We start from the raw sequence: 14,337 nt of genomic DNA, 5'->3' as shown, positions 1-14,337 counted from the left end.
TGCAACATCAGAGGTACATTTCACATAGATATGGTATAGGCACTTAGAAAAAAAGAGTCAGATCTTTACAAAAACCTGTCAGCCTGGCATTAATCTCGCATTATGAATAATGTGACTATCTATGAATCTTTAATATTTTTTAAATGATGAAATTGTATCCTCTATCAAAGCAAATTTGATAAAATGTGAGAATAATTTGATCAATGAAGATGTTGATATATGTGAATAAAAAAATTTAAAGCTAGCTCATTAAAGTGCAAAAAGCAACAGCTATACTTTGACCTCAGTGTAAATTTTCAGCCCAAATTGAGTTTTACCATTATCCATAATGTCATGGAATTATTTTTTAAACAAGTTATAAAATAATTGTTTGGTTAAAACCATTATCCCACAAGACATCTCTGGTAATATACCACTAGCCACCAATTTGGTACTGGCTTCTGGTTTATAATAAGATCATCTTTGAGAATTCCTAACAAACACTTAGATTAATGTTTCATATATAAGATACAGCAGTGCTCATGAAAGATTACAAATCCAATGGCTTTGCTAGAAATACTGTTACATTTATTTTTTTCCATGAAGTAATCCTGGAATGATTTGTTCCAGGCTTAATTTTCAGTGAAAGTAAGAAAAGTAGACCAAGAACTTTGCTTATGAAATTTGCCTAATGAAGAAATTTTAATCAGTGCTTGTTGAACTGAAGATAAAAATATAGTTTGTTTCTACAGATTTGAGGAGAATTAACATGTATCTGATTGTTAATATTTGATTCTTGTTTAATTATTTATTATATCAAGGAATGAATCTGTCAAGTAAATAATGAAATGCGTACATGCGGCATATGTAATTAGGTTAGGTGCATAAATCCAAAGTGTTCACTTTATAGTTGTCAGCGCAAAATTTATTAACAATGAGAAATGTTAAGTGAAGAAAATTCTTAACACAGTCTACCTCATTAGTGCGGATTACAGCAATTGTTGGCTGAAGAAAAGGAAGGCTACAAATAGTCATAGTTAGGCTTCATTTTCTTAGTTGTCTTTTAATCGTTTAAAAGTATTAGTGAATTGGAGCACACTGGTTTCTCTTTTTAGAAATGTATGATTTGAAACATGAGTTGTGGATTCGAATGCATGCTGCCAATGGAATAATTCCACACTAAAAAAATACAGGCCTCAGGGTTTCTAAATCCAAACAATTATTTAAGGGGGGAAATTCAATTAACATTTGAGAAGAAAAACCTTTCTTTATGATTAAACTGTCAGATTTGAATCTGAAGATTCAGCTTTAAATTCACTGTGAAGGTGCATAGACAGGAGGCGATGCATCACCAGCTGTCTCCTGTTTCCCCTGCCTGCCCCAGCTCGATGGGGACGGAAAGAAGCACCTTGTCAAGTACCTTCCGTGAACTCCGGGTTTGCCTGGGCTGCTGGCACAGGTAATGAAACAGGGATTTGAGGAGACCTCAGGTACCTGGGAATGAGACTTGATGGGATCTCTGGGTATGTTGGGGTGGAGATTACAGGGACCTGGTTGAGTGGGTGCTACCAACTCCATATTAAAGAATCTGACTCATAACCTGGTTAGAGTTAGGTCTGTACTTCATGTTAATCATTAATACCAATGTACGGTCTAAGGGGCAAACAACCAGAAACAAGATAATGAGATCCCCCTGTGTCATTAACTAGTCTGGTAACTTCCAGAAAATTCTCTAAATTCTAGGGCCTTAGTTTCTTCGCCTATCAAATTAGAGAACTGTCATTCTGGCTTTAAAGGTCTATGATTCACAGAGATGGTATTGGAATACATCAGATTTTGTGCAAGTAGTTCCATGAGTGTCTTGAAAAGAAAGGGATAGTATGATGGTACGAACATTCATCATCTGACCAGGTATTGTTCTATAGACACTTATACATTTATTAGAAGATGGAAGATATGATGACAAAAGGAAGTCCATGTGGTATTTTAGTAAATGACATGACTAAAAATGTCTTACTAAGGGAGTGTGGGCTGCCTTTCCTCAGCAGTGGGGACCAGAGACATTCGAGTTAGTTACTGTGTATTGACTCCAGATAAATGACATGACTTAGCCACTACTTAAGAACTTTCTCACCTCATATATATATATATATATATAAATTAAAAGAGAACTAGAAGGCCTATTTAGGATAATGAAGTGGCATTACAAAACAAAGAATACATGTTACAATTTTCCTATCTGCCTTCGAGAGGGGAATGACTAATAATTTTATCTTCAAACATGTCTGTGATTTACACGTTTTCAAAGAGGAATATTCTGATGGTGAATAATCCAGTTATCAAATTATTTGCTAAATCAAAATAATTATTTGCTATTCTCCTGACTTAATTCTCAGATGTCTACAAACTAAAGAACTTAGGGCAAAAATGGCTTAATTCAGTCAAGAATTCATATTGTTAAAGGAAAAATCCTATGTGGGATCCATAATATGGCTAGTTATTTAGTGGGGAGAAAGCAGAGCAAAAGAACAAATATTTTGCTGCACCCTAAGAAAATATCAATTGGATTCAGCCAATCAGTTTGCTATCAACTAAATCAATATATACCATTTTTTCAAACACTATTTTTTGGTAGAAGGAACCAATGTAAGAATAATCAAAGTATGATTGGTTTTGATCTTCAAATAAAAAGCCATCATAAGTCGCTGATACTGGCCAGGCGTGGTGGCTCACACCTGTAATCCCAGGACTTTGGGAGCCCGAGGTGGAAGGGACACCTGAGGTTGGGTGTTTGAGACCAGCCTGGGCAATATGGTGAAACCCTGTCTCTACTAGAAATACAAAAATCAGCCAGGCGTGGTGGCATGCGCCTTTAATCCCAGCTACTCGGGAGGCTGAGGCAGGAGAATTCCTTGAACCAGCAAAGCAGGGGTTCCAGTGAGCTGAGATCGTGCCACTGCACTCCAGCTTGGCCTGGGCAACAGAGTAAGACTCCGTCTCAAAAAAAAAAAAAAAAAAGTTGCTGATACTTTTAGTGCCTACTCAATAGCCATCCTCCCTCATTCCTTATTCCTTGGGAGCTGCCCTGTCCAGATTCTAGAGAAAAAATAAAAAATTTTCTAAGCCACTAAGCTTTGGGATAGTTTGGCTGCAGAAATTGATGACTGGGAAACTGACTAAAATTCAGCTTTTGTTTTGCCTGTCCTGTCAATTCCCTGCTCTCCTGCACCGCTCCCCTTACCCTCAGTATAATTCAAGGCTAAATCCTGATTAGTCATCAGTTCTGATAATCTTGCCTCCCTTGCCAGTGGTAGTTTAGAGATAGTCGCGTACCCTGGTTCTGGCCAATGAGAAAAGATCTGAGGGATCTTTGGTATAATTTCTCCACTCTTAAAAAATTAGAGAACGGTCAACTTTTTTGGCTGGCCTTTGCCATGTCTTAAAATGATGCCTGGAATGATGGCAGCCATTTTGAGACCTTGAGGAGAACTAGCTAAGGACAAGGTCAGCAAGCTGAGGATGGCAGAGTTTCGGAAAGACGAGAAAAACTTCACAACATTAAACATTTTTGACCCACTAAATTAACCAAACTTAGCATCTGCTACCTTGGGACTTCCTACATGAGATACTACATTTTCTTCATTTTTTTTTTTTTTGAGACGGAGTCTCACTCTGTCGCCCAGGCTGGAGTGCAGTGGCACAATCTCGGTTCACTGCAAGCTCCACCTCCCGGGTTCACGCCATTCTCCTGCCTCAGCCTCTCCGAGTAGCTGGGACTACAGGCGCCCACCACCACACTCGGCTCATATTTTGTATTTTTTTTTAGTAGAGACGGGGTTTCACCGTGGTCTCCATCTCCTGACCTCGTGATCCGCCCGCCTCGGCCTCCCAAAGTGCTGGGATTACAAGCGTGAGCCACTGCGCCCGGCCCATTTTCTTCATTTTTAAAGCTACTACAGACAGGTTTTCTATTACTGAAATCAAAGTTATCCTAAGAAAAACAAGCAGCGTATGAAGCTTTATTTTATAACATCTGACAGAACAGCTCAGCCTTAAGTTGGGAGTATAATATTTATTATTCATTTTAATTGTTTGCATGGTAATATTGAAGCCCCCCAACTGTTAGGAAATGTGCATTATTTTAACAATACTGGGTATCAGTAAATAAAATATGCTAAATATTGCTGAAAATAAACAGTAACTCAATTTGTGTCATTATATATGAGGAATGGGAAAACTTCTTGGAAGAGGTGATATTTAATTTGGACTTGGAAAGACCGGTGGTATTTGAACAGTTGGACATGAAGTTCAAGGGCATTCTAGAGAATGTCATGGGAGAGGAAATGCAATAGCATGATTTGGGGATGTACTGTAGTAGACAAATAAGGCTGGAGCTGGGTTAGGTGCAGATTGTGGAGGGTCTTAAATGTCTTGCTAAGGGAGTGTGGGGTGCCTTTCCTCAGCAGTGGGGAACAGAGATATTTGAGTTAGTTACTGTGTATTGATTCCAGATAAATGAATAAAGCATATAGTATGTATATATTTTTATAGTTTTTTTGGTATATTTTCATGAAAAGTGTGTATGATTTTAGTGAAACCATAAAAATCCATCTTCATTCCAATTCAGATTCTGTTTTAAAGCAGTTGCCAAGGAAACTAGTAAGTGACTGGTTATGCCTGATTTTCCCTAAGTTCAAAATTAGATGCAAATTCTTCAAAGAGACTACTTGAAGGCCAGTAAACACTTCAAAGGCAGTCAAGCTCAGACGCCCGGGTGTGTGGGTGCAGGATGGTTAGAAGGGGGGTTATGATGTTCCTGGAGGGAAGAGATGCCTTGCCTGTGTAGGCAAAGAGCTACTTTTGAGGGAAAAAAGCTGAATGAGTTAGAGGTGAGTGCCCAGGAAGAGAAGCTGGAAGTGAGAGGTTCCACTGAAGTGCCTAGAAACAGACACTCTTTAATGGAGACAAGACCAAATTTCTGGAGTTTTCCTTTGTTTACATCTTTATATCTTGTCTCATTTCAAAAAGGAGTTAACTTTAAATATGTCCCTGAATAAACATGAGGCAGCATGACTTCATCGCAGGTAGAGATACGACTAAAACATGATTCTCCTAAACTTTAACCCTAGAGTTAGCTCACTTAACCCTGTAAATCTCTGCAAAGACTAACTTTGTTCCCTGGCTCCTCCGTGGTTGCCAGGTGGTGGATACACATTATACAACAGAAGAAAATGGAATCACTTCTATGGGTGTCTTTTTTTACAGCAAGGAAGCATTTCCCAGAAAACCCCAACAGATGTCCCCTGGCTTGGCCTTGGCCAGGACTGGTCACATGCTCTTTTCTAAGCCAATGCCTGGGCAAGGGAAGGGGTTGGTCATAACCGATTTAGACTAGGATTTACTTCTGGGCCAAGGAAAGGGAGGGGGTGGGGGTGGGGGTGGGGGTGGGGGTGGGGGTGGGGGCGGGGGGCTGGCCCGGCCTAAGATGGCTGGGGGTGAGGCGGTCGGGGGAGAAAGGAGTGCTGGACAGTTGTGTGAGCTGTAAGAAGGACCCGGAAAATACTGCAGAGTGATTGAGAGTGTTGAGGGGCCTGGGTTCTTATCTGTGCTCCCTCCCACCCTAGCTGGGTTATCCTGGGCACCTTGCAAGGCTTTGCTAAGCCTGGATTTCCAGGAGAGCAGTAAGATCGCTGTGATAAACATGTAGGTAAAGCAGTTGGCATAGTGCCTTGCATAGAATAGTCCTCAGCAGATGTTTACTACTGTCGTTGTTGCTATTAATAAAAGTGACCTAGCTCCTCTCCTCGAGAAGTTCACAAGGGGCCCAAATGTGACAGGGGGAGCTATCAGAAGGCAGGAGGTGACTTCTTGCCAGGGAGCGAGCCAGGGCAAGAAGAGAGGCGCCGTGAAGCCTGCGTTCCCTCCCGCACGCGGCTTGCCTCGGTGGCCACACGGGGAGCACAGCAAGGCCCAGGGTTCGGGAGGCGGGTCCCGCACAGCGACGCAGCCTCGTCCCGGTGGCCGCGGGGGCCGCAGGCTTGGGGAGCAGGGCGCGGCACACCCGCCGCCGGCTTGCAGGCGAGGCGAGAGGGGGGCGCTGGGATGCTGGCGTCCAATTTAACCACCAGGGCGCACGGGACGCAGGCCGGGGGTCCCGCTTTTCCGTCAGAGTTCGCGGTCACGAGCGGAACCCACCGAGCACTCTAGTTTCCTGGCATTTTCATGGCATTAATTGGATGACAGAGTCAAGAGGCAGGGCCTGCGCCGACACTGACTAGCAACGCGCGGCCTCTGAGCCGCGCCCGGCCGCCCACTCCTTCCACCTCCCGTACCTGGCCGGCTCCCCCTCCCGGCCCGGCTCGGCGGCGGGGGCGTGGGCGGAGCCGCGGCCGAGCAGTTCATTATGTTGGACAGGGCGCGTCTGCGCCTCCGGCCGCCGCGGCTCCCGGGGCCTCTGCCTGCAGCCGGCGGCGGAATGGGGGCAGGCGGCTGAGACGGGCGAGCTATTTGCATTCCCCGGCAGTCATTTTTATATGCGGAGGTAATGAAGTTGTCAGCGGCGCCCCGAGTGTGGCAAAGCCTGATACTCAAATCGCTCTGCCGGCTCCGCCTGCTCCCGCCCGCCGGTCCCGGGAGCCTCAGGCTGCGCGCGCCCCCTCCGCATCCCCGCTTCGCCCCGCGACTGCGCGCGCCTCCTCGTCCTCCCCCGCGCCTTTGTCTCCGTCTCCTTCTCCCTTCCCTCCTCTTTTGTGTCTGGCCAGACTCAGCCCCAGAAACCAGCCACCCTGCAGCGTCCGACTGCCAGGGACCCCGCACGCCGCGAGGTGACCTGGCGGCAGGTTTGGGGAAGTTCGCGGGTGCAGCTAGGCCGCCGCCCTCGCACTCGATGCCACGCCCGCCCCCTCTTTCCTTCCCCAGGGGCCCCTTGCCCTCCCTTCACCTCCGTCTCCAAGAAAGATGACCTAGTACTGCCATTACCGTTTGGGCCTAGAGGAGTTTTCATTCCTCTTTCCGGATGCATATTTGTGGTCATTTTTATGATTACAGAAACCCAACACACGGCCATTGAGTCAGGCTGCCGAGAAAAGGCTGTTCCGCAGTTGCAGCCCTGGTGAGGAAATGAGGCGGAAAGGTGGACGCACCTGCCTGGAGTGGTTGAAGGAAGGCAGTGAACATCCACGCTCTTGGGGTTGGTTTTTCTGGGCCTCTGTAGCTGTGCTGCTTACTGGGGCAGCCACTGACCACAAGAGGCTGCCGAGCGCTTGCAGTGTGGCCAGGCCAGACCAGGATGTTCTCCAAGTGGGAAATACACACTCCATTGTAAAGAAGACTGTATGAAAAAAAGAATGTGAACTGGCTCATTCATCATTTAAAAACATTGATTGCATATTGAAATGAGAATATTTTTGGGTGTATGGGGTGAAATAAAGTATCATGAATTAAATCTTTTTTTAAATGTGGCTACAAAGAACATTTAAATTTACACATGTGGTTCACATTATGTTTCTGTGGGACCGCACTTAAGACCCAACCCCACCCATCCTCTAACTGCCCTCTCACCTTGCTCTACAGGTACTTTGGAACAGGGCAGGGATGGAGGGAAGGTCCTTGTATCTCAGGGATCAAATGCCCAGGAAAATAATTAGGAGGTGTTTGGGATTATGCTGAAAACCCAGATGTCTCTTCCTTTTCCCTTTGTTCATTGTAAAGAAAAACTTACACTCTCCAACAGCCATGCCACAATTCCATGGACCAACCATTCATGTGTGAAGGTGGGCCTCTAGGAGTGTTTTGTGCCTTTTAGGAGTTATTTGTGGCACACTAAACTTGCTGACATGCCATTTAGAAAAGTGAATACTGTGTACGCAGTGTAACAACTATTTCATAAGTATTTTTGTTGTTTTCCTCAGCGCTCACAGGCTTCGGAATAAGGGCTCCTGGAGTATGCATTGACACGATGCGCTGCAAATGATCCAGGCATGGGGGAGTCCCCAAGTGTGCATTGATTGCACACATGGCCACGGTTCCTACAGGGCTTTTATGGCACAGCTCGCCAATGATCCGTGTGTTAAAGACTCCCTAAATACACATTGACACGATAGACTGGAGTTGTTTGGGTCTATCGTGGCGATGATCCGGGGATAATGGCAGTGTCTTATACAATTTCACTGAGATTGGAATCCTCGTGGTCTTAATGGCAGAACCGGAACTGCCCCAGTTAAGTCCCACCATGGTGCCCAGTAAAGGGTGTATGGGTCTTTGACCTTTCGCTTCATGACACTGTGGCATCGCTAATGTTTACTGATATTTTAACTAATACAATTGAGTTAGCATTTTTTCCCCCTGAAAATTCATTTTTGTAATTCAACACCTGAATTAGGGAGTCCATCTATTGAGGGTTTCTGGTTAATCATAAGCTAAAGACCTAGGAAAGGTCATTCTTAAACCTAAAGTGGTTTGGGAAGAATAATCGTGGGAGATGCATATGAGCTTCAGACAGAGTTAATATGGAATAAATAACCTCAGTCCTGAGAAAACCTAATTGGCTAGGCTGAAATAGACAAGACAAGAAGGTGGGAAGAAGACATTTTTAAAAATAATGAAAGTAACATTCAATAAAAATAATTCAAACACTGCAGAAGTGTATGAAATAAAAAACAGAATCATCCCACTCCTTCCTTCCTTCTTTCTATACCATTCAGTGTTACAAGCACTATTAATATTTTTGTATATTCTTCCAGTAATTTAAAAACACATACAAATATATACAGTCATGCATCTTTTTTCTTTTTTAATTTTTTCTTTTTTTGCACACAAAACAATAAACATTTTCTAAAAATACATACAAACAAAAAGATGCATATCAAACATATTAGGAAGGTTGCACATGGGAAGACTGGGAATAGAAATGGGGGGTGGGAATGAAGGAAAATAAATGAGAGACGAACTTTGTATGGATCAATGATAATAACTCAATCCTCTATGTCTTTCACAAAGAAGGAGAAGGAAGAGGAAGAAAAAGAAAGTGGGATAAAGGATCAGAAAGGGAGGAAAATAGAAAAAATTAGAGTATGACTCCAGGGTACTCGCAGGCAGAGATACGGACTCTATCTTTTGTTTTGTTGTTGCTGGGTTGGTTGGTTGGTTGGTTTGTTGTGGTTTTTCATATGTTTCCCCATGTTGGCCAAGCTGGTCTCGAACTCCTAGCCTCAAGTGATCAACCCGCCTCGGCCTCCCAGAGTGCTGGGACTACAGGCGTGAGCCACCACGTCCAGCCCCCACACTGCGTCTGGCCTCCGTGGCAGACCTCCCAGACGGGGCGGCTGGGCAGAGGCGCTCCTCACATCCCAGACGATGGGCGGCCAGGCAGAGACGCTCCCCACCTCCCAGACTGGGCGGCGGCGGGGCAGAGGCTGCAATCCTAGCACCCTGGGAGGCCAAGGCAGGCGACTGGGAGGCGGAGGCTGCAGCGAGCCGAGACCACGCCACCGCACTCCAGCCGGGGCAACACCGAGCACCGAGTGAGCGAGACTCCGTCTGCAGTCCCAGCACCTCGGGAGGCCGAGGCGGGTAGACCACTCGAGGCCAGGAGTTGGAGACCAGCCTGGCCAACATGGCGAAACCCCCCCCTCCACCAAAAATACCAAAACCAGCCAGGCGTGGTGGCGCGCGCCCGCAATCCCAGCCACCCGGCAGGCCGAGGCAGGAGAATCACGGGAGCCCGAGGCAGGGAGTCTACAGCGAGCCGAGACCATGCCGCTTCACTCCAGCCTGGGCAACAGAGGGAGACCGTGCGAAAGAAAGAAAGAGAGAAAGAGAGAGAGAGAGAAAGAAGGAAAGAAGGAAAAAAAGTCATGCATCTCTTAATGATGGGAATATGTTCTGAGAAATGCATCGTTAGGCAATTTCATCATTGCACGAATATCATAGAGTACTTATACAAACCTAGATGGTGTAGCCTACTACACACCTAGGCTATATGGTATAGCCTGTTGCTCCTAGGCTACAAACCTGTACAGCATGGTGCTGTAACAGAATGCTGAAGGCAATTGGCCAGGCACTGTGGCTCATGCCTGTAAATCCCTGCACTTTGGGAGGCCAAGGCCGGCCTTCAAGACCAGCCTGGCCAACATGGTAAAACCCCACTTTTACTAAAAACCCCAAAATTAGCTGGGCTTGATGGCATGCACCTGTAGTTCCAGCTACTCGGGAGGCTGAAGCAGGAGAATCACTTGAATCTGGGAAGTAAAGGTTGCAGTGAGCAAAGATTGTGCCACTGCACTCCAGCCTGGGCAACACGGCAAGACTCCATCTCAAAAAAAAAAAAAAAAAAGGAACACTGTAGGCAACTGTAACACAATGGTGAGTATCTGTGTATCTAAACATAGAAAAGGTACAGTAAAAATACAGTATAAATGGTAAAAAAAGAAAAAATACACCTGTACAGGACATTACCCTGAATGAAGTTTGCAGGTCTAGAAGTTGCTTGGGTGAGTGGAGTGACTGGAGGGTAAATGTGAGGGTCTAGGACATTCTGTATACTAGTGTAGGCTTTATAAACACTGTACACTTAGGCTACACTAAATTTATTTTTTAAAAGGTAATTGCTCTACAACATTGGGATGGCTATATTGCCACTAGGCTATAGGAATTTTTCAGCTCCATGTTAATCTTATGGGTCCACTGTTGTATATTTGGTCCATTGTTGACCGAAATATCATTATGTGGTCCATGACTGTATATCTACTCTTTGTTTACACAAATGGGTTAATGCTGAACGTTACTCTTCAACATCTTATATTTTCAATTAATAATACAGTCATGTGCCCCATAATGATGTTTTGATCAGCAATGGACCGCATATACGATAGTGGCCCTGTAAGATTACCATGGAGCTGAAAAATTCCTATCACCTGGTGATGTCTTAGCCCTTGTAACATCTTAATGCAACACATTAGTTGTGTGCTTGTGGTGGTGTCAGTGTAAACAAACCTACTGCATTGCCAGTCATTTAAAAGTATACCACATACCACAGTATGCCACATTATCAAGTACATAATCCTAGATAACAATAAACAACTATGTTACTAGTTTATGCATTTACTATACTATTTATTATTATTTTAGACTGTACTTTCTACACATGCATACACACATATTTATACATATATATATACACAAATATATATACACATATATGTATAAAAGTTAACTATAAAACAGCTACAGGCAGGTCCTTCAGAAGGATTCTAGAAGAACGAATTTGAATAGAGAAGATGGGGCTGGGCACGGTGGCTCACACCTGTAATCCCAGCACTTTGAGATGTCGAGGTGAGTGGATGACCTGAGGTCAGGAGTTTGAGACCAGCCTGGCCAACGTGGTGAATATCTCTACTAAAAATACAAAAATTAGCTGGGTGTGGTGGCAGGCACCTGTAATCCCAGCTACTTGGGAGGCTGAGGCAGGAGAATCGCTTGAACCCAGGAGGCAGAGGCTGCAGTGAGTGGAGATCATGCCACTGCACTCCAGCCTGGGTGATAAGAGCAAAAAAAAAAAAAAAAAAAAAAAATGAGATGGCAGTTCCATGCACTGACGACCTTACAGTGGGACAAGATGTGGGGGTGGAAGACAGTGATATTGATGATCCTGATCCTGTGTAGGCCTAGGATAATGTATCTGTTTGTGTCTTAGTTTTCAACAAAATATTTAAAAAGTAAAAACAATAAAAAATAAAAATTTTAAAAATAGAGAACAGCTGATATAAATAAGGATAATAAGGAATTAAATAATTTTGTACAGCTATACAATCTGTGTTTTAAGATATTACAAAAGAATCAAAAGTTAAAAAAATTAAAAATTTTATAAAGTAAAAAGTTATAGTAAGCTAAGTTTAATTTATTGTTGAAGAAAGAAAATAATTAATAAATTTAGTGTGGCCTAAGTATACAGAGTTTATTTATTATTTTCACTTTTTATTTTTTCGAGATGGGGTCTTGCTATGTTACCCAGGCTGGATTAGAACTCCTGGGCTCAAGTGATCCTCCTGCCTCAGCCTCTTGAGTAGCTGGGATTACAGACGTGCATCACCATTCCTGGCTAGAGTATAGGGCTTATAAAGTCTATAGTAATGTGCAGTAATGTCCTAGGTCTTCACATTCGCTGTCTACTCATTCACTGACTTACTCAGAGACACTTTCAGTCCTGAAAGTTCCATTCATGGTAAGTGCTCTATACAGATGTACCATTTTTAATCTTTTTTTTTTTTTTTGAGGTGGGGTTTCACTGTGTCGCCCAGGCTGGAGTACAGTGGCACCATCTTGGCTCCCTGCAACCTCTGCCTCCCAGGTTCAAGCGATTTTCCTGCCTCAGCTTCCTGAGTAGCTGGGACTACAGGTGCATGCAACCACGCCCAGCTAATTTTTTGTATTTTTAGTAGAAACGGGGTTTCACCATGTTAGCCAGGATGGTCTCTATCTCCTGACCTCATGATCTGCCAGCCTTGGCCTCCCAAAGTGCATTTTTTATCTTTTATACTGTATTTTTACTGTACATCTCCTTTGTTTAGATACACAAATACTCATCATTGTATTACAATTGCTACAGTATTCAGTACAGTACCATGCTGTACAGGTCTGTAGTCTAGGAGCAATAGGCTACACCATCTAGCTTAGCCTAGGTGTGTAGTAGGCTCTATGATCTAAGTTTGTGTAAGTATACTCTATGATGTTTGCACAATGATGAAATCACCTAACGATACCTCTGTCAGAAAGTATCCCCATCATTAAGTGATGCATGACTATTGAACTTCACTCCTTCTTAGCACATTTAGATCTGTGGCATCCTTTTAAATAACTGCATGGAATTCCAGGGTATGGATATAACAATGTTTTGATGTATGCTATTTCAATCATTACTGCCATGAATATCCTTATAAGTCACATTTGAAAATTTGTGCAAGTATGTTCATAAAATAAATTTTTAGCAGTGGAAATGGAGCTAAAAAGACGTACTTAAAAATGTTGATATATATTGCCAAACTGATCATCTTACACACCGACTAACAGTATATGTGCTTAGTTTCCCACTCCAGGCTAACATGAGGTTTTATCGTGGAGGACACTTCTAATGTGTGACAGTGAATTTCCCGCCGATTTCTCTGCATACCTTTATGGTGAGAGTCCAGTACTGGGGATGGCGATAAATTCAGTGAACTGCAGAAGCCAGACTACAGAGTAGTAAGTCCTATTAGCCAAGATAAAACAATGGTTGAGCCACAAATCACACTGAGAGCAGATGAATTTAGGTAATAACCTATCAACCTGGGAGAATCAGAATTAGAGCACATTAATTCATGATTCAGCAAATATTTATTGTGAGGTTATAAGCAACTCCTCCACTGAATAAGCCCCTTGAAAGCAGGAGCTTTGGCCTCCACAGAACGGTAGAATGCGGCCTGGTCGAGAGTTGTTTTTATTGTTGGTGTTGTTTGTTTGCTTAATTGGCCACTTCCTGTGTACCATATGCCTGGCTCTGTGTAAAGCCGGGGAGTCAAGATGGCTGACATGTTATTCTTGGTTCCAGGAGCTTGGGGTAGGAGAGACAGTGGGATGTAAACCAGTCTGAAAAGTCACATAGTACAGGCAAAGTAAACATTGAGCAACTGACTTGCATGGAGTACATAAATTTCCCCAAAGTTCAATATTTGAGCCGGGTCTTGGAAGATGAGTAGGGAATGATTTCCAGATTAAGGAAGGACTTTCAGACAGAGGAAACCACGATGAAAGAGGTGGAGCTTTGTAGGAATGCCCATATGAATGGCACAGGGGTTGTGTGTCAGGGAGAAAGGAGAGCAGAAGGGCATGTTCTTCCTACTTACAAGATGCCAGGAGTTTAAGGGAGAGACATAGGGAAGGAGTGGGTGTTCCCATTCAGGCTGTATATCTGAATTGTAGTGGGGCACTGGTAAGCCATGAACATCCCATAGCTTTAATGTGCCTCATTTGCAAAATGGGTAGATCATTTCTAATATTTTTCTCAGCTCAAAAATCTTTTGGCTTTTGAGCCACAGGACTTGAACTTGCCTGAAAGGATTTTATCTTCCAATCTGCATACTGGGGAGCATTGTGTGATACCTAAGAGTGTTCCTTTACTATGGTAGTAAGGGGCTGCTTATAATTTGCTGGAACTAACAACCAGGGGCACTTACTGTGACCTCAAATACTTTATACACCTTTTGGCAAAACAGAAAAAGAAAGAAATACAAGAAAATAAAAGAAAAGAAGAGAAGAGGATACTAGTAAAAATGAAGAAAAGTGAAAAGCAGGACATAGGAATCTTCTGGTAATTACTCTTTATAT

At 43.5% G+C, this 14,337-nt stretch overlaps 1 protein-coding gene across 2 annotated transcripts; it reads left to right on the top strand.

Moving 5' to 3' along the window:
• The first annotated feature begins 6,352 nt into the window (after positions 1 to 6,352).
• On the top strand, positions 6,353 to 7,435 carry LOC129490126 (uncharacterized). 2 transcript variants are annotated; one of them, XM_055293600.1, is made up of 2 exons: positions 6,353 to 6,803; positions 7,027 to 7,435. In XM_055293600.1, the coding sequence occupies exons 1-2, from the start codon at positions 6,524 to 6,526 to the stop codon at positions 7,092 to 7,094; spliced, it is 348 nt and encodes a 115-aa protein (XP_055149575.1). In that variant the 5' UTR covers positions 6,353 to 6,523; the 3' UTR covers positions 7,095 to 7,435. The 2 variants fall into 2 exon arrangements, 1 of the variants encoding a protein (XP_055149575.1); XR_008660175.2 differs by having other exon boundaries at positions 6,373 to 6,520.
• The last annotated feature ends 6,902 nt before the right edge of the window (positions 7,436 to 14,337 follow it).

This window comes from Symphalangus syndactylus, chromosome 9 (assembly GCF_028878055.3).
Source record: "Symphalangus syndactylus isolate Jambi chromosome 9, NHGRI_mSymSyn1-v2.1_pri, whole genome shotgun sequence".
Lineage (NCBI taxonomy): Eukaryota > Metazoa > Chordata > Mammalia > Primates > Hylobatidae > Symphalangus > Symphalangus syndactylus.
Note: the sequence above shows the minus strand (reverse complement) of the source record. Positions and strands in the feature narration are given on the sequence as shown.

Coding starts and splice junctions, on each gene's coding strand:
- LOC129490126 (XM_055293600.1), top strand. CDS start 6,524: ATGAAGTTGTCAGCGGCGCCCCGAGTGTGGCAAAGCCTGATACTCAAA. Junction 6,804..7,026: donor GGGACCCCGCACGCCGCGAG/GTGACCTGGCGG, acceptor TTATGATTACAG/AAACCCAACACACGGCCATT.